This window comes from Ornithorhynchus anatinus, chromosome 20 (genome assembly GCF_004115215.2).
Source record: "Ornithorhynchus anatinus isolate Pmale09 chromosome 20, mOrnAna1.pri.v4, whole genome shotgun sequence".
Classification (NCBI taxonomy): domain Eukaryota; kingdom Metazoa; phylum Chordata; class Mammalia; order Monotremata; family Ornithorhynchidae; genus Ornithorhynchus; species Ornithorhynchus anatinus.
In genome coordinates this window covers 5,627,822-5,653,123 of record NC_041747.1, presented here as the reverse complement: position 1 = coordinate 5,653,123, position 25,302 = coordinate 5,627,822, and the positions used below count along the sequence as shown (strand labels likewise).

General features: G+C 44.2%; 1 protein-coding gene across 2 annotated transcripts in view; it reads left to right on the top strand.

Annotated features, from left to right (window-relative positions):
• SMAD9 (SMAD family member 9) overlaps nt 1–25,302 on the top strand; it is a 40,323-nt gene continuing 15,021 nt past the window's right edge. Inside the window, exons 1-2 of one of the 2 annotated variants that reach the window (XM_039914983.1) lie at nt 1–845; nt 24,143–24,764. In XM_039914983.1, coding sequence (XP_039770917.1) covers nt 24,353–24,764 — 412 coding nt within the window. In that variant the 5' untranslated portion in view covers nt 1–845; nt 24,143–24,352. Of the gene's footprint in view, nt 846–5,439; nt 5,624–24,142; nt 24,765–25,302 lie in introns of those variants that run through there. The other variant, XM_001510726.5, reaches the window with a different exon arrangement.

The following is a 25,302-nucleotide window of genomic DNA, read 5'->3' as shown; positions in this document are numbered from 1 at the left end:
GGCCCCTGCCTGCAAGGCGCTTACAGTCTAATATTGCAGACAAAAAACATCAACTGATGAATATACTGGAGTTTAGAGCCAAAAGCAAATATAATGGGAATAAATACAGACGAGTGCTGAGGTGGCTGATGGAATGACCCGACCAGGAAAATAGGGGGGATTAGTTAGCTCTAAACCTGCAGCCGCAATACCACCAGTATATCAAAAAGTGACTCTTCCCAACCCAACAAGATTGCTCACAGAGGCAAACTCGCAGAAGAGTAACGACACCTTCAAAGGAGTTATGTGACAGCATTACTGTAGCCCTGCCGGAACACGGAATCCCGGCAAAATGCCCCAACTTGAACAACTGAGATACCCCTACTGGGATTCTTTCTACCGGGCAACAACCCAAGACTGGTTGGAGGAAAATGACTCAGAGATCAAAAAGCTTGCAGTCAAGCGAGAACTACATCGACACCACCTTGTGGTTTCCCATGATGAAAAATAAAAGGGAGGCCAGAGTGCAGATGAAAGTAAGAAATGTGTGTGACCAGTGGTGTAATGTTAAAGCTGAAGAGGTGCAGGGAAATAATACCGACAGCCATCGAACCAAGGACTTTAATTCCTCACTGAAGAAACTCCACGGCCCCAGCTATTTCCACCTCTTCCAATAAGCCTTCCCCAGATAACTCCTAGCTCTCTATAGGCAGGTAATGTGCCATTTCTTTATTTTACTACTCCCCGAATGCTTGGTACAGTCTTTACTATTACTAACATACTGCTTCTATCCCCACAGCCTCACTGTAGAGTACAGATCTCTTCATATTTATCACAGACAAGGAGCGACTGATGTCAGACAAAGGGTGAGTAATAAAATACTGGTCTACCTTAATGCTTGTCTTGGCAAGAAAACAACACCCTCGATATAGGAGAATTGTGTGTAGTGAAGCCCTGTATCAAATAATGTGAGATACTGGCAGACTACTGCAAGAGAACTGCAGCAGACAGAACAGCTTAGTGAGCGGCAGGTAAAAAAAGGGCACATTCCTCTTGGAAAGTAGCTTGGCCTAGTGGGAAGAACTCGGGCCTGGGAGTCAGAGGACTAATCCCAGCTCCTCCACTTGTCTGCTGTGTGACCTTGGGAGAGTCACTTCGCTTCTCTGTACCTCAGTTCCATCTGTAAAATGGGAATTGTGAGCCCCACGTGAGACACGGACTGTTCCGATTTGAGTAGCTTGTCTCTCCCCCAGTGCTTAGTACGTGCCTGCCACAAAGAAAGTGCTTAACAAATACTTTAAAAACAAAAAGTCAGGAAACCATACTTGAAAACAGCAACAGGTACTGCAACTGGCACACATCAATTAGGCAAATGACAGACTTTACATGAGTACAACAGGGAATGGATTGACATTTCCAGAATAGACTTATCGGTCTCATCCACTGGCACTAATAGGAACTGTCAGTAATGACTTCTTGAGTTGGAAAGGACATTTTTTTCTGTGCAGCAGTCTTGAATTTTATTGTCAGTATTATCTAAAGATTTTCTCATCTCCTAGATAAAAGCTGCACCGTTAACTCTGTCTTAAACTCCTCCATTCTCCTCCTCAGCTTTCTAGCTATTTTGACTGATGACTAGATTGGGTAGAGTCCATTTCAATTTAGCACAGATATGGCAGATCTTTTTAGCATAGCTTCCTCCCTCCTAGAACTGTGCCTTGCTATTTTATTCTCCACTCTTATCTTGGATTGCTCTTTTCCTGTTATGGTCCAGCGTATCTGTTTATTCCCATTTAAACTGTGAACATTTCACAAAGGAAATTTTACTTTGTTTAGTGTTAAACACGGTTTTCATGGACCCAGTTAACAGCACTAAAGGATATAGCAGCATGGTAGCTTCAGGGTGCTCTCGAAATCCACCTCCTCCAGAACACATTCTATGATTTATTTTCTCCTCCCCAGGTCATAGCTGCCCAACTACTATCTTGTCACTTTTGCAACCACCCAAAACACTTCGGGGCACACCGATTTACATACTCTAGTCTTTCAGCATTTACTCAGCCTCATAGCCATCTTTCTATGCCCTTCTTCCACCTGTCTGAGTAAAGTTTCCATCTCTCTAGATTTCACTCTCAAGCACAGATTGAAGGAAGATGAAAAAATAGGAACTTGTGACTAACTGACACAGCAAATAAACCCCTCAGAATTCTTTTTACCCTCCAGCACAAACATTTTACCCACTGCAAAATGAACATTTCCCTCAATTTCTCTCTAGTTGGGGTGCTACTGAGAGATCGAAAGTCTAAAAAACATGGAGCAAGGGATGGAGGGAGTTGGCGGGACACCAACTAGTTAGGCAGCCACTGAAAAACTGATATGTGTTCAATACTAAATCCTGGACCCACACTTCAGTCCACAGACCAAAACCACGTGTGGCTTCTCCCATGGAAGGGATTCCCTATTCTTCCTAACTGCCTATTAGATCTTGCTTTCTATATCATATTTAGGTGCTAAAGAGATAAGAATTTCATAAATTACTCCTGGAACGGAATAATCCCAAAAGTCACATCGGCAAGTACAAATATTGACTAGTTAAGGAAACTAGGAGTGAGCGGGCAGCCTGTGTGTACTGAAAGAGCTAGTAAATCAAGATCCTTCGGAGGGCCCAAGGAATTCTGAGAAGTTGGAGAGTTGGTGCCAGAATCACAAACACAAAGTTTATACTTCATTAACTTTGGGGACTGTGTGGGCTCTGCCCACTTAGGGTAAGACTGTACTTGAAGTTTCTATTTGAGACAACAGTGAAACTTAATTACATTTCTTTTTTCAATGAAAATGTCCTAATTAGAAAGTAATTACTGCTGTGTTCCTATTGACCCCAGGAACCCGTCTTGCTTACGTTCAGCATGGTGCACTGAAACAACATCTGTGACGTGCCATCTATCCAATTTTTCCAAGAGCCAGCCTGGTCAGTGAGGTGAAATTTAGTCAAGGAGCTGTAATAATAATAATGTTGGTATTTGTTAAGCGCTTACTGTGTGCAGAGCACTGTTCTAAGCACTGGGGTAGAGTTGTACACCTTATTTGATTAGCTATTTCATATTAGAGGTTGTTCCGTTAAATGCAGAAATGCAGTTCAACGCAATCTCAATCTTTATAACTGTATGCTTAGTTTTAACCACACGTGATCTCTACTCACCGAGATTTTCTCTTCAACTCTAACGGCAAGCACCTGCTCTGGTCTGGATTGTTTAGGGCTTCAGGTTTTCACTTCAAAAATCAGTCCTGTCAAATTACAGTAAAAGTAATGGATCATATGCCTTGGGCACAATTTTCTTTTGGAGGTTTTGGTTTTTTTAAAATATATTTTTGCGGGGGTAGGGAAAGAGTGGTGCGTGAGTGTGTGTGTCGTGGGAGATATAGAAAAAGAAGGAAATAGGGTTGATGACAAGGAAATTGTTCAATCCAGACCTAATGGACAAAGACTCAAGACTACACCCTCAATCCTATAAAATGGCAGAGCTTCGACCAGCACCAGGAGATCTGGGTTCTAATCCTAACTCCATCCTTTATCTCCTGTGTGATCTTGGGCAAGTCGTTTAACTGCTCTCTGCCTCGGCTTCCTCAGGGGTCAAGTGGAGATTAAATACCTGTGTCCTCCCCTCCTTAGATTGTGAGCTCCATGTGGATTCGATTGAACTTTATTTACTCCAGCTCTTGGTTCAGTGCTTGGCACACAGAAAATGCGGAGCAAATATCACTATTATTACTATTTTTATTTTTTACTAATACCGCCATGTGGTTCAGCTGAAGGTTGTAAAGAGGGGGATCTCAGATAGGACTGAATATGAGCCCCATGAGGAGAAAAGACTGTAACCGACCTGATTATCTTGTATCTTACCTCGGCCCTTGACACATAGTAGGTGCTTAAATACCACAATTATAATTAGATACGGGGACCAGGAAAGAAGTCGGTAATCTTGAAGTAAGGTGTCTGACTGCATGTGGGTGTGCCTGTGCGAAAGAAGGCAGGGAGAAGGAGAATGACTCTGTTGACTAAAAAGCTCCTTCTCCAGCCCAGTTTCCATGCCCAGGACAAGGCAGTATAGGCTGGGCTCTGGTGAGGCAGAGGAGAGCCCCCCCCCCCCCCACCACCACCAGTTGTTGATCTCCCCGCTCCCTTCCCGCTCCAGGGAGCATACTGGGGGGCAGGGAGGGAAATGGGGGAGCAAAAAGGGGTGCAGGGTGGTGGTGGGGAAATAGAGCAGAAGGTGGGGTGCAGGGAGATGGGGAGTTGAGGAGGGTTGCAGGGAGACAGGAAGAGGGGAGACTGAAAGGAGTGCAGAGGGAGAGGGAAAAGGGGGAGCGCAGGGAGGATGGGGAGCTGAAGGGAGTACAGGGAGGAGGGAAGAAACGGGATCTGAGGGGCGGGCAGGGAGGAGGAGGAGAAGGGTGGGAAACAGGAGAGTTGAGGAGGGGGAAACAGAGGAGCTTGAAGGGTGTGCAGGAGGGGAGGAACAAGAGAGCTGAGGAGGGGGAAAACAGGAGAGCTGAGAGGGGGAGCAGGGCATCTGGAGGAAGTGTAGTGAGGAGGGGGGAACAGGGGACCTGAAGGGGGGAAGAGGGGAGGAAACAGGAGAGCTGAGGAGGGGATAACAGAAGTGCTGAGGGGGGGCAGGGAGAAGGGAAAAACAGGGGAGCTGAAAGGTGTGCGAGGGGGAGGAATAGGAGAGCTGAGGAGGGGGAAACGGGCTCGGGGGGAGCAGTCATGAGGGAAAAACGGGGAGCTGAAAGGTATTCAAGGGGGGAGGGACGGGAGAGCTGAAGCGGAGGAAACAGGGGAGCTGAGGCGGGAGGAGGGAAAAAAGAGGGGAGCTGCAAGGTGTACAAGGTGGGGAGGAACAGGGGAAACAGGGGAGTTGAGGAGGGGAAACAGGGGAGTTGAGGAGGGGAAACAGGGGAGTTGAGGAGGGGAAAGGGGAGCTGAGGCGGGAGCGGGGAAGAGGGAAAAAAGAGGGGAGCTGCAGGGTGTGCAAGGGGGGGGAGGAACAGGGGAGCTGAGGAGGGGAAACAGGGGAGCTGAGGAGGGGGAACAGGGGGAGCTGAGGAGGAGAAACGGAAACTGAGGCGGGAGCGGGGAAGAGGGAAAAAAGAGGGGAGCTGCAAGGTGTGCCGGGGGGAGGCACAGTGGATCTGAGGAGGGAAAAAAGAGGGGAGGTGCAAGGGGGGAGGCACGGGGAGCTGAGGAGGGGAAAGAGGGGGGCTTGAGGGGAGCAGGGAGGAGCGGCGAGAGGGCGGGGGAAGGGGGCGGAGGGGCGGGCGGAGTGGGAAAAAGTCTGTCTGGCGTTGGTCCAGCCCGGCGCACTAATCCCGGCGATGAGGCTCCGCGGCTCCAGCCTGACTGACGCCGCCCGGGGCTGCCGGGGACCACGGGGCTAACGACGGGGCTCCCGCCGGGGCTCCCGCCGCCGCCTCCGGCCGGGACCGGGAGCCCCCGGACTCACCCAGCGGGCCCCACCTCCTCCACGCAGCCCGCCGGGCTGGGCCCTTCCCTCCGCTCGGGAGGCGTGAGAAGGGGCCAGCCGAGGACGCCCACAGAGACGGAGACACAAGCCCACCTCCGGGAGCGGCCGGACAACCCGGGGTGCGTCCTTCTTCTTCTGCTTGTTGTGCTTCTTGTTGTGCTAGTCGTTGTGTGTGTCTTGCACCTCCTGCACGGGGGGTCCGGGACGCCCCCCAGTCCTCTGCCCATCTAGCTTGCAAGCCCCGGGGGGGCGAGAAGAAGCCGGGCCTGTCTTCAAAGCCCCCCGGGCCGAATTCATTCATTCAGTCCATCCCATTTATTGAGCCCTTACCAGGTGCAGAGCACTGGACTAAGCGCTTGGAAGGGACAGTCCGGCAACGGCCAGGGACCATCCCTGCCCGACAACGGGCTCACGGTCTAAACCCAACAAAACATTGTTGGATTGCCTTCTTGGGCTACGGGAATATTCACCTTTTTTTCCCATGTCGGCATGGGGGCGAGGAGGAGGAGGAGAAGGGTGACAACTCTGCGGGAGACGCTGTGGGTAGAAAGGAGGAGCACAAGGAAAACGTCTTTTGGGGAATGGGGATGGGGAATCCCTGACCAGAATTCCTCAGCCTATCCCGTCCTTCTCCCCCCATTTTAAGTGGGAATCCGACGAGCCCCCTTGGGCTGGAAAGGGGAGCCAAAGGGAACTATCCCCCAATTTTTTTTTTTAAAGAGTCCAGCTTTGCCCATTAATTTGAAATCGCATGCAGATTCATTCATTCGTTTAATCGTATTTATTGAGCGCTTACTGTGTGCAGAGCACTGTAGTAAGCGCTGGGGAAAGTACAGTGCAACACTAAACAGTCACATTCCCAGCCCACGTCAGGCCTAGTGCAGCTCTCAATACGGTGCCTGGGACATAGTAAGCACTTAACAAATGCCATAATTATTATGATTACACATCCCTTCCCAGTTTGCAAAGTTTCGTGGTAGTCATGCTTTTTTGTAATGGAGACTTCGGGGACCTTTAATAATTCAGTATTTTGGATTATTCTGGGAGTGTGATTTAATAGGAATAACGTTTGATCATGGTTTGTTCTCTCTCAGGGCCCTTAGGGTCCTCACTTCCTCGGGGATGCTAAACGTAGGCTTCAGCCTCTTTGTATGTATGGGAAGTAGCGATCTATCTCCTTTGGTAGGTTGCAGGTCAGTGTGAAGAAAAATGAAGGAGTGATCGGATAATTGTCTTTTTAAGAGGAAGCGGGTCTGAAACCCAAATGCGTTTTCAGCCAAAGATAAATGATGAGTTTTCTTATCCACGCAGAAGCCAGAAACCATGAACAAGTGTTTGGAATTCGTTCAGGTTTGTGTCTGACCGAAAAGGACATTGCAGATAAAACAGAGTGATACTTTTATAAATCTGCAACCCCCTTGTGGACAAGGATCGAGTGTGGACAAGGATCGAGTGTAAACAAGGATCGAGTGTACTATATGGAACTCTCCCAAGAGCTTTGTACAGTGTTCTGCACACAGTAATGGTCAATAAATACCATCGATTGATGCATCCTAAAAACAATCGTGATGAAAGGGTATGGTAGAGAGCAAGGGAGTGGGGATGCATTTTAGTTCCTCATCAGATGAAATTTAAAATTGTATATCCCAGAATTGCAAGTCTTCAAGGGTAATGAATCCCTTCTTCATTGATATCAAGATAACCAACTTAACCAACAGCCTTCTTTCAGATTTGACGATTACTGAATCTGCATTGGATCAGTTCTGTGGCCGTCTTGTGACGGCCCTGGTTACCTTGAGCCCTACGTACCTACGATGTTTTAAACATATCTGAACCTCAGAAAGTGCAGGCTTTTGAAAAACGAGGGACCCTACTCATGTAAAATGTATAAAAGAAAATTCAGAATTCCCATCGCTCCTATTTCACATTAGATATAAGTCTAAGATCAGTTATTTTCTTCCTCGTTTCCCCCTTATTCTATCTTCCTGCACAATAAGAGGGCTACAGCATTGGAGCAAAACCTTAACATTATGAGCTCCGTGTACATCTGTGGCAATTAGGAGCGTTTTTGCTGTGCGCTAATAAACTGACTGATGCCTAGATCTGGAAGGGGGAACTTATTTAATGGAATCAAACATCCACTAAAATCTCTGAAGATGTTTGATAGTTGTGATTGGGTACATCATAGAATGTTAGTTCCAGTTTTTGCTTTCTCCTGCCTAATAAAATGTCGTCATCTGGGATTTGAATCACTAAATCATTAGTTGTCATGAATCATGGTGTTAGGAGTTTTGTCTTTTCTTGAACAGTATAAATAATACTTTTAGTTTAGTGGTCCAATTAATCAGCTTGGCAAAGTTTAGTCCATCCTTCAAGTTAAAGATGTGTTGATTAGTAATGAGTTATCTCCACTGAGGCACCAAGTGTTATTGCTTGCATCTAATTTTAGATAATGCAAGAGTAATTTTGTACTCTAACCATTAAGTATTGGAGTAATGTATGTGAAGTTAAATGAAATTTATCAGTATTAGTGAAAATGAAGAATTCAAATTTGAGTTTTCACTAAAAAATAAATTTAGCTGTGAGGAACTTCAAATTTGCGGTGCTGTCAAGAATCTGGCTCTATACATTTGTTATTTATTGTTCTGAATGTTGAGATGCCTTAGGAAGCAAGGAAATGTCCAAAAAAATGATTTAACATAAAAGTAGAATGGGCTAGTGGGCACGTGCATCTGATAGTCATTTCAAATGGTCTGGTATCTCTTTTGCCTAGTAGCCCTCGCTGGTGAGTTGTTGTTCAAGAAGTTGTTAAAGAGAAAGTACAATGGCAAAAAGATTCATAAATAAAATGCGTTTGAAGATGTGAGAGCCTTAGTGTAGTTTTAGGGTTAATCCAGCTCACTTATGTGCCTTTGGTTTGCTGAGGACTATGCAAATATTTTCCCTACAATAAACTAACCCTTTAAAATAAATATGGCTGAATGTTAGGCCTATTTAGAGGCATTGCCGCATAACGATATTAAGATCTAAAAGCTAAGCTGTGGTAACCTACTTAGGCGTAATTAGTTATACCAAACTCTTGGACGAGTATAAGAGACACAGCAGACAGTTTACCTGTCTACAAGGAGTTTGCGCCCTTGTGTGTCTGTGACCTGGCTTGGGTAATATCATTTTGAACCTAAACTCTGTATACTTAAACACCGTGAAAACAATTGAGGAAGAATGGAAATAAGACTCACTGGCCCGAGAACCAGATCTGTTTGGAGACCCAGTCGATTGTTGCTGGAGAAACTAGACAACACTTTTAGAAAAGGAGCCTATGTTTTCTTTTTTTGAGTCCAATATCAAACAGGAATCCCAACAAAGAAAAAAGTGCCTCTCCATCAGGAAGATCAATCTGGGGAGTAGTGATGCAATTAAATGAGAATATAGGAGAGGGAAATTCTTACTTTTCATGTGCAAATGGTTCTTTCTGATGTCAAATTCTCCCGGGGAGGCTTTTGCTAGTTCAGCCTAGCAAAAGTATCTCCCAGAAAGGTGACACTTGACATCCAAGTTACAAACTTGTTAAAAGGTCTCTGGAGTAGAAACCCTGAAATCCCTTCACTATCATCATCTGCTGCTGCATGTTATTGATGAGCATGGCAGTGGGACAAGTTTATGTGACCCTCTTATTGCATTAGCAGTTTTCCACATCAGATTCACCCATACACAATGGAAGCCATTTAGCCAAAACAGATTTTTATGTGATATGACTTTAACACAGTGAAACTCTAATGTGATTCGGTGGAGAATTGCTAACCTGATAAGGTGAAACCCCTTCTGAACAAAATAAATAGATACGTATAAGTTGTTAAAGTTTTCTGAGACTGAACTTCAAACTCAGAGTACAAAGGGGAAGGCAGGATGATATTACAGATGTGCTAACTCCTGCTTTTGGTCAGATTGCAGGAGCTCCTCAGAGTTGGCGACTCTGGAGTTTTGGAAGAATCACATTTCCGTTTGGTGAGCTGCGAAGTGTATTGCCGAATTACCCAAAGTCCCATTTTGTTGAAAATACACCACGTTCTATTAACTGATGTAATAGAGATCTCTTTGATAGCAGTAAAATTTTGTAAGACGCTTAAAAGAGGCCTTACAGAACACAGTACTTTTATTATAATGGGATAGGGTAGTCCAGAAATTGGGAGCAATCTGGGATGGAAAGTGGAAAAAAATTTCTAATCAAAAGATGCCTGTCTAATACTTAAAATTGTGGGGATGTTTCCTTATCCCACTAATTACTGTGGGATCTTTAACACCTAAACTTTTCATTTTCTCTTGCCTCTCACTAGATCATAGACTTCTCTAAAGTAGGGTTTGTCAAATCTTTTCATTTCTTAGACCATAAGCCAGGAAAAAACACTAGGGACCACTTACTCCACCCACCTCTAATTACCACCAGTAAAAAAAAAAATATGCCCAGGAGTTTCTTCTCTTCTCCCGGACACTCACCTGTTCATAAGCACCTGTAGCATTTTGGTACATACCCTAAAATTAGCACTCTCATCTACACATCCACTTTCCTTCTAACTCCTCTGTGTAAGTTATTTTAGGATCCATTTCCTCCTCTAGATTGTAAACTCCCCAGGCACAGGGATCATGTCTACCAACCCTATTGAAATCACCCAAGCAGCTAGTACAGTGCTCTGTGCACAATAAGTGCTCCATAAATACTATTGATTGATCTCCTCTTTTTTCCCCCATCAGGTGGCTGCCCCTCCTCCCTATGGCCAAGATTGTTGTTCCTGCTATATTAAATGAATATGGGAGGTTGTGTTATAGCCAGTGACTATAGTAACATCTAGATAATTTTGGGGGTGGCCTCAGCCAATAGCTAAAAACCAAACTGGCCTCCTTACTTTATGGTAGAAACAGCCGTGGCTTTAAAGCTGCACACAGTAAGCACTCAAAAAATACCATTGGTTTTTGGATCGAATGGCCATTCTTTCATTCATTTAATGGTATTTATTGAGCACCTACCGTGTGCAAAGCACTTTACTGTACTTGACGCTGGGAAAAGATACATGTGACCCACCCTTGAGAATCACCTCTCTAGAGCAAGAAACAAATCACCTCCCTATAATGTAATTCACCCCCTCCCACCCTCTTCTCCAACTTGTTTACAGTACTCAGAGGCCTGAGTATTTTCACATCTTTTCATTTCCTTAATTCTCTGGTTCAAGGGCCTTCCACTGGGGTTCTGGAAATGAAGTCAACTTAACATTTGCATTTCTCTTGGAAAATCAAGATACAACCCTGTCCAAAGAGAGTTCTTTGACTCAGAGGGGAAAAGGTGTTGAAACTGGAAATTCTCAAACGATATATTAGGAATAAATGCTATAGAAGTAAGCTCCCCTCAGTGGTTTAAAGCCTAGTACCTACCTAAGTTATTGAGAAAATTGAAACTCTCAGTCGTGATCACCCTAAAATCTCCCCTGTCCTTCCCCAGTCTCTCCCTCCTCCTGCCCCTTCAACTCTCCCATTCTTCCCAGGAGTATCTCACGAGACTATCACCTGCCTTCTCTCAAAATCTAGCCCTTCCACCTACGCATTTTACCCCATTCCATCGCACCTTATCAAAAAACTTGCCCCGTCCCTTCTTCCCTACCTAACTGCCATCTTTAACTGTTCACTCTCCAATGGCTTCTTCCCCACTGCTTTCAAATGTGCTTATGTTTTCTCTATCCTAAAAAAACCCCTTCCTTGACCCTACAGCTCCCTCCAGTTGTAGCCTCATCTCCCTCCTACCATTTATCTCCAGACTCCTCGAGTAAGTTGTCTACACCCACTGTCTCAAATTCCTCTCCTCCAGGTCTCTCCTTGAACCCCTCCAATCTGGTTTCCGTCCCCTTTCCTCCACAGAAACCACCCTCTCAAAGGTCACAGATGATCACCTTCTTGCCAGATCCAACAGACTCTACCCCATCTTAATCCTCCTCGACCTCTAAACTGCCTTCGAAACTGTCTACCACCCCTTCTCCAGGAAAAATGATCCAACCTCGGCTTCACTGACACTATTCTCTCCTGGTTCTCCTCCTATCTCTCTGGCCGCTCTCTACATCTCCTTCTCTGCAGTCTCGCCTTTTCTCCTGCCTTCAGGTCATCTCTACTTGGATGTCTTGCCATCGCCTCAAACTTAAGCTGTCCAAAACTGAACTCATCTTCCCACCCAAACCCTGTCCTCCCCCTGACTTTCCCATCACTGTACGCAGCACCACCATCTTTCCTGTCTCACAAGCCCGTAACCTTGGCATTATTCTTAACTCCTCTCTCTCATTCAACCCATATATTAAATCTATCCCTAAATCCTGTCAGCTCAACCTTCACAACATCGCTAAAATCCCTTCTTGCCTCTCCATTCAAAGTGCTACCATGTTAAACCAAGTACCTATCCTGTTACTCCTGCAGTTTCCGGAATGGGATTGATTGACTGATCTATTAATGTTTTGGGGGCAAGTACTATGTCTACCTACTCTGTTATATTGTACACTCCCAAGCCCTTAGTACAGTGCTCTGCACACAGTAAGTGCTCAGTAAATACAATTGGATGGATGGATGGATGGATGGATGGATGGATGGATGGATGGAGATCACAAGGTGGAACTGGAGTTCCTCTTCCACTCAACTGGGTTCAACTGGAACCAACACTGCAGCGATAGCAACTCCAAGCAGAGGGCCTGATTGTCCTTGAATGTCCCTGATCCCAGAGTATAGGAAATAGGATTCTTACTTCCCTTTTCTTTAGGGGGAAAGGGAGAACAATTTGGGGAGACCTTGAAAAATTTTGCATTGCAAGTGAGAAGACTAGCAGAGTCAGGAAAGGTAGCAAGGTACTAATGTTGATTAAAAAAAAGTTTCTGTTATAAAAAATGCTGTTTTTGTAGAAAATGATAGATCTCCTTAATGCAAGGCCCCTAGTGATTTTTCTCCATGTTTGTGCTATTCTTTGGGTGGAAGCAAATGCTATTTTTAAGCAGTATTTTTCCGAGGCAGAGAAAATTGATATGTTTACGTGAGTCAGCATTAAGAGGATGAAATGACCCAAAGCCAGCAGGTCTGGGTGCAAAGCACCAGAGATCTTATGAAATTGTAGTTACCCTTTTCAGAGTTTTGTTACCTAGAGAAGCACTGTGGCCTAGGGAAAGGGCACAGGCCTGGGAGTCAGGGGACCTGGGTTCTAATCCCAGATCTGCCACTTGTCTGCTGTGTGACCTTGGGCAAGTCACTTCACTTCTCTGGACCTCAGTTATCTCATCTGTAAAATGGAGATTTAGGACTGTAAGCCCCAGTGGGGATCAGGGATTGTGTCCAATTCAATATGCTTGTGTCCACCCCAGTGCAATACCTGGCATATAGTAAGCACTTAAATACCATCATTCTTTGTGCCTCAGTTACCTGTACTGTAAAATGGTTAAATCTTATTCTCTCATATTTAGACTGTGAGCCCCACATGGGACAGGGACTGTGTCCAATCCTCCCACTGTTAAATATCTGCTTGGAAAGACAAATGTAGCTGTTAGCTGCTTCAGGAATTAATGAAGAGAACTCTCACTATCACAGTAAAATCTATGCTTCAGTGTGGGATTTTTAGGACAAAAGAATTTGAAGACTTTTATCTTTACATGTAAAGTTTGAATTTTAATAGTTACTTTTGGAAATTAGTGCTGTAGCATTGCATGGCATCTGGTCAATCTAATGACATAGATTTTAAAATTGCTATTATGAAAACCCTCCAATCTTAGGTTATACAGAAACAAGTGAAAGCTAGCTCAGGACAGTGTGAAGGGTAATATTCAGTGACATAGCATTCTTTGTAGAAACGAAATTTAAAATGGTCATTTAGCCTTTGTTGATCCAGAACTGTGGATCAATAAACCACCATTCTTCATGGAATTTGTTTTGTAACCCTTTCCTGCTGTCTGAAGTTGGGAGTGAGGTTTAGTAAATTCAAGGGTGGAGAGGAGTGTAATGCAGCTAAGCCAGTGGACTATTTTTAAACTTCCTAATAGTTCTCATTAGTTTTGGAAAGATGCTTATATTTCTGGTTATAAAAGCTATTTTCCAGAGGGAGAGGTCCATATTTTCTTTTCTTTCACGTGGCTTCTCTTTTCACTGTACTATGTTCTCTGTCATCTTTTCAAAATCATTTTGTTTGGTAGGGAAAGAAGAAGTTTTATTCTGAATTTATGCCAGAGCCTTAAATGTAAAGTCACTATTAGTTTTAACTGTATTCAGTGGCTGCTTGCTGTGTGTGTGGACCACTGTTCTACATGATAATTTATCCCTCACTCCTATCTTGCATTGCAGCTACTGCCTTCCCAGATAGGACATCCGGATGTAACTCTTTGCAAATGGAGAGGCAGCGTTGCCTAGTGGGAAGAGCACAGGCTTGAGAGTCAGGAAATTGGGGTTCTATTCTCCGCTCTACCATTGGTCTGCCATGCCTCAATTCTCTCATCTGTAAAGTGGGATTAGGATACCAATTTTTCCTCCCTCTTAGATTGTGAGCTCCATGTGAGACAGAGACTGAGTCCCACCCAACTATCTTTTTTTAAAAATAAGGGTATTTGTTAAGCACTTATTATGTGCCAGACACTGGACTGTGCACTGGAATAGTTATAAACTAATCAGGTTGGATGCAGTTCCCATCCCACATGGGGCTCACAGTCTTAATCTTCATTTTACAGGTGGGGAAACTGAAGCCCAGAGAAGTGAAGTGACTTTCCCCAGGTCATATAGCAGACAAGTGGCAGAGTTAGGATTAGAACCCAGGACCTTCTGACTCCCAGGCCCATGTTCTCTCCACTAGGCCACAATTTATTGCCAGAGCACCTTATATTAGTTATTTTAATTTGCTCCCTACCAACACCCTGGTGCGATAGTGACATCTGGGATAATTGCACAGAGCTACTGCATGAGAAGCAGCGTGGCTCAGTGGAAAGAGCATGGGCTTTGGAGTCAGGGCTCATGAGTTCGAATCCCAGCTCTGCCACTTGTCAGCTGTGTCACTGTGGGCAAGTCACTTAACTTCTCTGTGCCTCAGTTCCCTCATCTGTAAAATGGGGATTAAGACTGTGAGCCCCACGTGGGACAAGCTGATTCCCCTATGTCTATCCCAGCGCTTAGAACAGTGCTCGGCACATAGTAAGCGCTTAACAAATACCAACATTATTATTGTTCTCCAGGGGCCCAGGCGAGTAATTAACATCTGGTTGGGTTCAGAAGGCCCCAATTATAGCAAAAGTTAGTACACTTTGTCATATTGGCCTAAGTCATGAAAAGCAACTGGAGGAGAAGGCAAGAGAGATCAAAAGATTCATTCTCAATTCAAGTGTTTCATGAAACTTTATCCATCTGTGAAGAACCCCTGGCAATATACAGTGCCTGGCGCATAGTAAGCACTTAAATGCATGTATTTATGGTATTTGTTAATGTATATGCAAATATAGTTGGGATGCAGTGCCAGTTTATGAAAATGTTACAGAAGGGGAATATTGGGAACCTATGACTCACTCATTTCTTTGCTTTCTTGAAGTAGACACATTGTAATGGAACATTTAAACAAGCAGAACCATATGGTTTAATTTGCTATGAGAGTATATATTGTGTAATCTAATAGCAGTTCACTGTGTGGTTTTGGTAATCAAATGATTAAAAAGCACATAGAATTTGCATCCTACAGCAGAAAGAAGTGGGATTTATGCTTTCATCTGATCATTGGCTTAAAAAAAAAATATATTTTGAAATAAAGAGTCCGAAAAGCAATTGCAGAAAACATTGATCTTAAATGACATCAAATGTTCTGCAGAGCTCAGCTTTTTCTTTGATACAGATACCACTGGCCTCTTTCCCACCAGCGGCAACAGAGTTCAGATTCCCCTGATGTCACTGCCTAGTTAGTTTGACTGAAACAGATAAGTGCATTTATTTAAAACTTGTTCAAAAATGTTATCAAGGATGGGGTGGTACTTTTTAACATTACAGTGTATGCTTTTGATCCAGTCATAAAATTACATTAGCTTATCAAGAATGATTATTTACATATACTAAAGGCTGTGGAGACCCTTCAGATGAAAACACTGGCTATCTGTCCCTCTGGGCCAGGAGCAAGAACAGAACATTTCATTGTTTTGCATGCTGCTTCATTTTATCAGGTTGATTTTTTTTTTCCTCAACAGATCAGATAGTTTAATTTTTTTTTTGCAACAGGGCGTACAATTACAGCACGAAATGATCGTGTGGATTGACATCTGAAATCACGTGATCATGTTTTTCAAAACATGATTAATCATCTACCCAGTTACCAGATAGCATAAAAAAGCCCCAAATTGCAACTCTATTCCACACTAAATTAATGAATACTATGTCATTCATGTTAGGTTTAGAAGACAAGGGGTCCCTCATGTTCCCCTCTCCAGATAATGCCCATCCATCCTGTAGCTGGTATTTTTGAAACTAAACATGTGCATATTTCTCATACTTGTTTTGGTACAGTAGTCACATTTTTGTGGACACGATTGGAGTGATGACCAAAATCGTTCTGATGTGAATATGGTCAGCGGAGGATCGGTCAATCAATTGTATTTTTTGAGCGCTTACCGGGTATAGAGAATTGTACTGAGTGCTTGGGAGAATACAGTGTAGCAGATTTGGTAGATCCGTTCCCTTCCCACAGTGAGCTTTCAGTCTAGGGGGTGAGACAGACAATATAAATAAGTAAATTACGATTCTGTTCAGAAGTGCTGTGGGGCTGAGGGAGGCATGACTAAGGCTGCAAATCCAAGTGTAAGGATGAGACAGAAGAGAGTGGGAGAGGAGGAAATGAGGGCTTAATCGGGGAAGTCCTCTTGGAGGAGATGTGCTTTTAATAAGGATTTGAAGGTGAGGAGAGGGATCGTCTGTCGGATGTGAAGAGGGAGGGCGTTTCAGTCCAGAAGCGGGACATGGGCGAGAGGAGAACTCCAGAAGTTATTTTTAAAAAAGAAAAAGCCTCCCAATATGGAAAACAGCTAATCTAAGTAACTGAGAAGCAGCTTGGCATATTGGAAGCACCACAGAAGTGGAAGTCAAGACATCAGGGTTCTAATCCTGGTTCCACCACTTGCTGTCTCTGTGACCTTGGGCAAGGCACTTAACTTCTCTGGGCCTCAATTTGCACTTCCATAAAATGTAAATACCTGTTCACTCTTCCTCTTGGACTCTGAGCCCCAGGTGGGACAGGGATCGAATCTGATTGTCCTATATCTACCCCAGTGTTTGCCATAGTGCTTGGCACATGGAAAGCACTTAATAAATACCAAAATCAGAATGATTATAGATAGAAGAAATGTCCCTCAAGAGCTCCCAAAGGTGTAACGTTGAACCCTCTGAGGTAGAAGAGGGAATGCCCAACCCCAAACTGTTTGGAGTTAGAGCTAACTAACACCTTCTATGTCAGTACCGTAGTGGGTGGGAAGCTTCTCTTGTCCCCAAGGAGCTGACATCCTTGTTTCTTGGTCTTGGATGAACATAGATATTTGACTGGGAGGGGGAAATTGAAAGGCTAAGCCTTCATCTGCACTAATTAATGGAGATAGTTGTCAAAAAAAGATATATGAAGTTTTTAGGCTTTCTAAGGCAAAGTCATAGCCGCTACCAGCCCTTGTAAAGGTGAGAGAAGGCAACCCTCTTATGGCTTCTGGCAGAATCAAACGGCTTTCCATCTCCCTCTGGTCTAAGCTCATGGTGGGTGGGGAACATGCCTACCAACTCTGTTATACTGAACTCTCCCAAACCCTCGGTACAGTGCTCTGCCCACAGTGAGTGTTCAAAAAATACAATTGATTAATGGATTGGTCGAATCCCAAGTTCAGTTAATCTTCCCTGTGCTGCCTTCATATGCACATTTTTCACAGTGTGAAATGGAGAATTGAGACAAGCATCTCCAAGGAATTTAAGCCTCAAAAGTGCTTACCTGAAATAATAATTAGAGCATTTATTAAGTGTTTACCAGGCTCTAAGCATTGGGGCAGATGCAGGGTTACGAGACCAGACACGGGCTCTGTCCCACACTAGGCTCACAATTTTCATTACGTGCCAAGCATTATACTAAGCTCTGGGGAAGAAACAAGATATCATTTGTTATTCCCATGCTACAAATGGGGAAACTGAGGCCCAGAGAGGTTGCCCATGGTCACATAGAAGGACGGAGAGGGTGCTGGTACTCAAAGCAGGGTTTTGTGACTGACACTCCTGTGCTCAACCATTTTTTTAAATCAGAAATAGCTAGAAAATGTACTCATACGCCTGTCTTTATGGCTCACTGAATTACTTGCTTTGTAACCTCCCTACGAGCAGAGAACGTCTGCTAATTCTGTTGTATTGTACTCTCCCGAGCACTTAGCACAGTGCTCTGTATATAGTAAGCGCTCAAAAAATGCCATTGATTGATTAAAGTAAACAGGGGGTCTGAATGTGAGCCACCGACTGCCGCGAAGGAGACTTTTGTCTGAAAGACAGTCAACACTCAGAAAATGCCAGTGTTTCTGCTTCCACTTGGGTAATTGGTGATTTTGCCATATAACCCATGTTCTTGAATAGCCTTATCCCAGCCCACTCTCTCCAAGTATGCTGAAATAATTGACCAGCTCTCAGTTTACCAACCCAAGAAGAAAAATGAGCTCCCTTTTGTGAAGCAAAATCAAGTCAGAAGTATCCTTTTTCCCTAGGTGAGCCGTCCCTCGTGATACTACCCTATACTTTACAGTAGAGCCGATCTTTTATCAGAAGGACGCACTGAGAACATTTAAAAAAGTGACTTATCAATTACAAGCTGTAAATGAATACCCCATTGCTCACTCACAAGTAGGATGATGGTAAAAGTCTAAAAAGTTTTAAAAACACTGGGTTTTCTGATAGGCCCAAAGTTTTCTATGACTCAGTGCTCAGAAAATCATTTAATTTGTTCCACAGTTAGCCAGACCATACCGTCCTTCAGCACCCAACAAAACTAATTAGAGGATAAGATGGAAACAATACATTTTTGAAATTTTTAATGTACTTTCCAGGAAGAAATTTCAGGTAGTTTATTTGGACAAATGACTAGAGGCAGCTGCCAAAATAACGTCTTGGCTGCTGGTTTTGAAGAAGTTTTCTGATTCACGAATTCATCTAAGATATGAAACAGTGTTCTCCTGAGTCTATTTTTCAGGTTGCTGTGGTATTGCAAGTTGCTTTCTAATTAGCCAGAACTAGATGTATTCATTGGATCATAAGCAAATCAGTGAAAAATAAGACGTCCATCTTAAACAACACTGTCCGACACAGTCGGCCCATTTCCTTTCCCCTGAACCCTGAGGACTAAGTTCTAAATGCTTCAAGAGTTAACATGTATGGGAGGGAAGAACTGTACTGTCAGGAATGTGAAAGTACCACTTTGCATATAAATGGGTACTTTTCACTCCACTTATCGGGTACATTATTTTCCGTGTTCTGTTGGAAAATACGCTGCCTTGGGAATCGGAAGATCCGCGTTCTGTGCCTGGTTGTGCCTGAAGCTGGATAAATTGGGGAAGAAGCCAGCAGCAGGAAAGGCGAGAGCGAGGCACATTGAGTAGGCTAGCTGGAGAGGCGCAAAGGGTGTGAGCTGGGGCATAGTGGGACAAGAGAGTGGCTAAGTAGAAGGGAGAGCGCTGACCAAGAGCCTGTTAGACTCTCCCCACTTCTTTTCCATCTTGGACCCTAAGAAATCTGGTCCCGGTAAACCTGAATCAGATTTGAGCTGACATCTAGAAATAAAAAACCATCATTACCAATCCTTAAGCCACCCATCCTTCCAAATTATTGTTTTTTTAAGTGGAATGATGTGTTCGTAACACATGGCGTAGGTTTTGAAGAATGTAGTCCGTCCTGCCTCCCTTTTAAGAAGCTTTGTTTATAAAAACATAAACTGTGGAGCTGTTTGACTCGGTTGGTTAAAGTTATTGCTCAAACTCCTATTCCAGAAAAATAAAAAGGCCTGCATTCATGCAGCGTGACTGTAAAGTGGGCCACGGGTACGTTGAAGGCAGAGAAAGGACGGTCATAACCCTTTTGACCAAAGAAGGAGTTGCTCTAATAGGCCGCAGATGTAGTTTATAGGATCTTGGGTTATGAAAACTAAGATGGCGTGCCTTTATTGCATCAACAAATGGTTTCACAGCATAGTAATGTCAAGTGTGCATTTTCACTTTTATTCCTCTGAGGGAATAAAAAAAATGCTGGAAAGAAACAAGTGAAGCCGAGGAAGAAAAAACCGGGAGCATTCATGGAAGCAGATTTAGGACTGGAAAGGGCTGGTATTAGAACCGTGGAGACAAATTCCCTATCGCACCCCAATACTGATCATTTTATGATAAATATTGTTCACTAAGTGTTTAGCTTTGGGGATGTCCCAGTGGGTTAACATGCAGGCTCATAAATACGGATGATTTAATATCACAAAGTACAATTTAGACGTGATCCAACCAGATGTAATTGTCTTTCACAAGTGAGAATTCACTATATAAAGGGAAAAAAAACCCTATTTTATCCCCACTGCCCAATATCTGTTTTCTTGTGATCCACTGCAGCTATATTTGTGCTTTAAGAAGAAGTGTATTTGTCGTTCACAGTTCTTTTAAGTCTGGCTACCCTGGATTTTTTGAAATCTTGCTCAGAGATAGGTTTTTTGAAAAGAATTTGGAACCATAGCATGATTTGCAACCTTGTTTGTTTCCTGTTCGGGTAAATCTCTTATTTCTAGTCCTCATTGAGGATTAGAACACTTGGTGAGGCTTGAAGTGAGAAATGCAGAGGGAAGTGGCATTTCTGTTATAAAATCTTCAGTGAAAGGTCAGGTGAGATCAATAATCCTCCTCCACCAAAATCACTCTCCTCCCCTCAAAAAAATCACACAAAGCAGGGGAAATAAGGGATTGTTCATTACACATATATATGTATATATACACCACCACTTTGGATCTGCTGCTAAGTTAGAGTACAGTCAGTGTTATCCTTGTATTTGACATTGGGTTAGGTGGTATTTGAAAGTCATCAGAGCTTGTGAGGAAAAGAAAGAACATCCACTTAAACGGGGAAAGATGGAAACTCCCTGAAAAGTTCTGGACTGATGTCTCATTCAGTGGTAACTAAACTCTGATGGCAAATGGGCCTGTGCCCAGATAAAGTAACTGAGAGCCAAGGTCTTTTCCTTCATTCAGTCATATTTACTGAGTGTTTACAGTGTGCAAAGCAGTACACTAAGCACTTGGTACAATACAACAAGGTCTTCTGAGAAGTAGTGTGGCCTACTGGAAACAGGCCGGGCTTGGGAGTCAAAGGACCTGGGTTCTTCTGCTGGTCCTGCTACCTTCTGGCCATGTTCATCCATTCACTCATTCATATTTATTGAGCGCTTACTGTGTGCAGAGCACTGTACTAAGCACTTGGAATGTACAATTTGGCAACAGATAGAGACAATCACTGCCCAACAATGGTGATCTTGGATAAGTCATTGAGCTTCTTTGTGCCTCAATTTCCTCATTTCAGTACCTGCCCTCTCTCACACTTATACTCAGCCCCAGTGAAAGATGGGAACTGTATCCGACCTGATTATCTCAGATCTTCCCCAGTTCTTAGTACAGTGCTTGGCACCTTGAACACATTTAAACAAATACTACGATTATTATCACTGTTGTTATTTGGGGGGCCCAAAAACCAGTCCATTCTGTTTTGGGCGTAAGGGGAGTTAAATGTACCTAGTAAATTCATGATGGTTTTCTTGGATTCACATGGAACTGCCATATGATTTACTGAAATACAAAATAAAACCTTCCAATAAAAGCTCCCTCTAAATAAAACTCTTTTTAATGAATTAGAGCAGCTACGAAACACCAAATTCTTTCTTCCTGCATAGCACACTCCTATGTTAACGGCAAAGATTTGTTCATTTGACTTTTATGTTGGATGTTTCACAGTGATCATAGTCAATCCCTCTGTTCCAGGAAATAGAGGTTTGTTTGTTTATTGTCCTTTTTTATGGTATTTGTTAAGTGCTTACTTTGTGTCAAACACTGTTCTAAAGGCTGGGATAGATACAAGTCGATTAGGTTGGATACAGTCCCTGTCCCAGACGGGGCTCATGGTCTAAGTAGGCTGGAGAACAGGAATCCTCCTTTTACAGTTGAGGAAACTGAAGCATAGAGATGTTAAGTGACTTCCCCGAGGTCATACAGCAGACAAGTGTTGGAGCCAGGTTTAGAACCCAGGTCCTTCTGACTTCCAGTCCTGTGCTCTCTCCACTAGCCCATGCTGCTGCTTATTGTGTCCTCCATTTCTGTGGGTTTTCGGGTCTGAGAAATGGGGAGAATGAAGGAATAAATTCTGGGAGCCACCTGCGGGCTTCACACCACATCTGGTACTTGTGCCCCTCCTGTGTACATAAGGGCACACGAAGAGCTCACTCTGGAAGGGAGGCAGAGGTGTGAACTCTTCATTTTGAGGGTGAAGATGAGCAGGAAGAAAATGGGAAACCTGGCCGGCCCTATCCTCCTTCCACTCCCTGGAGTTAGTTTTCCATCGTTTGGTAAATTGCCTCACCTCTCAGAGGTATTTCACTGCTAGTAACGCATACCACAGGTATTATCTTGTTAGGCACTTAATCTGTGACAAGCACTAGGCTAAGTACAGGGGTACATACAATAGAATCAGATCAGTCACAGTCCTTTGGTGGGGGGGCACAGCCCAAGGGGTATGAAGAACGAATATTTAATCTTCATTTTACAGAGGAGGAAACCGAGGCCCTGAGAGATTAAGTGACTTATCCAAGGTCACAGAGCAGGGAAGGGACAGAGCTGGGTCCCATGCCTTCAAGTTCCATGCTTTTTTTTGCTAGGCCATGCTGCTGCTTCTCCCTTTGAAAAAGACACTCTCTCCCTAAACACTCCCTGCTTGCTACTGCTCCTTCGCATTCTCCTCGCTGGGTTGGTTTCCCAGCCCTTTGGAGCTATGTTCCTTTTCTCCAGGATTGGCCTGGATCAATCAGCCCCCCAATATAGTATTTATTATTTGCTCTTTGAGGATTGGCATCATGTCTCTTTGCTCTATAATGCTCTCCCAAGTGCTTTGCTCTGTGAACAGGAGGTGCTCAATCAATTTGCATAATTTTTGAGCACCTACTCTGTACTAAGAACCGGGAAAAGACATGAGAAGAAATGATCCCGGTCTTCGGTGCTTACAGTCTAGCAAGGGAGACAGACACAAAATAATTACAGATAGGAGGAAAAAGAGAATGGGAAAATGGATGTGTGGATGAAGAACTGTGGTATTTGTTAAGCGCTTACTATGTGCCAAGCACTGTAGTAAGCGCTGGAGTAGATACAAGTTACTACTTGGTCTGAAATAGAATATGCTAGATTTCCCAACTAGCTCATTACTACATTTTATTACATTATTACATTTTCTAATAGGGTATTTGTGTGTGTGTGTGTGTGTCTATAAGCTAATTTGGGGAGTCTAAGATGACACTTTTGACAGTGATCTTTTATTCATGAAGGTGAAAGACTGACAATCCCATCCACATCGGGCTTTCATAAAGGTGGTTCCCTGCTGGGCTAATCTTTGACTCTGCCTTTTGATTTCTTTACACCAACCTGGTCTGCCTGCCTCACCATCCACAGCTCTGCCACGTTTACCAGAGGTTTTGCTTAAGTCTTTCAAAAAGCCTTTCCTCCGTCCTCACCTTTGGTTCAATCTCCTCATCTCACCATCCAAATAGCTGCCCAGAGGGTTCTGTTGATAAAGCAAAAATCAGTTGCAGTTTTTAGCTGGGTGCCACTGATGAGGATTTTTGGCTCGGATTGCCAAGTGGGTGGCCTCTTTATTATTCAGGCATCATTAATAATAGCCACTTTCCGAACTGGTTACCGCAGAAACAATGTACACTTGACCTGATCCCCTGGTGGAAGAGTCTGAACTAAGCACTGGGAAAGCACAAAACAAAACATTGACGTATTCCCTGCCCACAAGGAGCTTGCGCTTTAAGAGAAGAGACAGGCATGAAAGTATTTACCAACTGAGTAACCCCTTACAGGGCTCTTGTTTTTTCCAATTGTTTCTTTAAAGAGTGGGAGTTTTGATAGCAGTTAAACTCCCCCCACTCCATGCCTAGGATATTTTCATTTTTATGGTGTTTGTTAAGCGCTTACTATGTGGCAAACACTATTCTAAGCTCTGGGGTAGATACAGGTTAATCAGATCGGACACAGTCCCTGTCCCATAAAGAGCTCACTGTTCAAGTAGGTGCACTAAACAGTATTGAATCCCTGATTTGCCTCTGAGGAAACTGAGTCACAGAGAAGTTAAATGACTTGTCCAAGGTCACACGGAAGGCAAGTGGTGGAGTTGGGATTAGAACCTCTGACTCCCAGACCTGTGCTCTTTCCACTGGGATGCTCTACTGCTTCTGAAGGAAGAGAACTGGGGGTGGTGGGGAAGAGGGGGTCGGTCACTGTCTTCCCCAGGAGGAGAATCCTGCAGCTGCGAAAGCCAAATCTGGGGTCTTGGGAAATCTAACCGGTATGTCTTGCCTTATCTTTCAGCGTCGACCAGCCTTTCCTGGGGATTTGGAGAGAAACTGAGAGCCTCTCATCCGGGATTCTTCCGCCCTTCCTCCTGGAAATAGGGAGGAAGTGGACCTATGGGCATCCCGGGAAAGTCCTGAAAGGCAGCTCTCCCGGGGCCTCCTTGGAAGTGAAGGAAAGAGACCACCCCACACGTGTTTCCTCCCACGTCTTCCGCCTCCACCTCCCATGCATCCCAGCACCCCCATCAGCTCCCTGTTCTCCTTTACCAGCCCGGCAGTGAAGAGGCTGCTGGGCTGGAAGCAAGGGGATGAAGAGGAGAAGTGGGCCGAGAAGGCCGTGGACTCGTTGGTGAAGAAGCTGAAGAAGAAGAAGGGGGCCATGGAGGAGCTGGAGCGGGCCCTTAGCTGCCCGGGGCAGCCCAGCAAATGCGTCACCATTCCGCGCTCGCTGGACGGCAGGCTGCAGGTGTCGCACCGCAAAGGCCTCCCCCATGTGATTTACTGCCGCGTGTGGCGGTGGCCCGACCTACAGTCTCACCACGAGTTGAAGCCCCTGGAGGGTTGTGAATTCCCCTTTGGCTCCAAGCAGAAAGAGGTGTGCATTAACCCCTATCACTACCGACGGGTGGAGACTCCAGGTAATCCCTCTTTCCGGCAAGCGCGTCCCGCGGGTTGTGGAATAATAACGATAATCAGCAAAACATACGATCTGTCCTTCATGTTTGATGAGTATGGTGAAATTCATCTATTTGTAGTATAGGTGGATGGGGGACAGGAAGGCAGAGAGGGGGTGTGTGTCTGGCTGTCTGGAAAGCTAATGCAAGAATCACAGTCCTGACCACTATAGCTAACGGTAGTAAAAAAAAATAATAATAATGGTATTTGTTAAGCACTTGCTATGTGTCGAGCACTGTACTATTCTGTGAGTTGATGTTTGAATGCAACAGAAGTATGATGTTTCCCATTTCCTGAGATTAGAAGAGAATTACTGCTCCTTAAAAGGATCTAATGCCACATTACCCTCCCATCCTACATCTTTCAGGGAAATTGACACCCCGAGATGTAAAATCGATCTCATTCTACAGATGATTTTCCTTGTTGAAGAAATATTTGTGTTCAGGTCTTACATAGAAGTATTCTTTAAAGGAAGACAGACCTTGTATTTATTTTTCATAT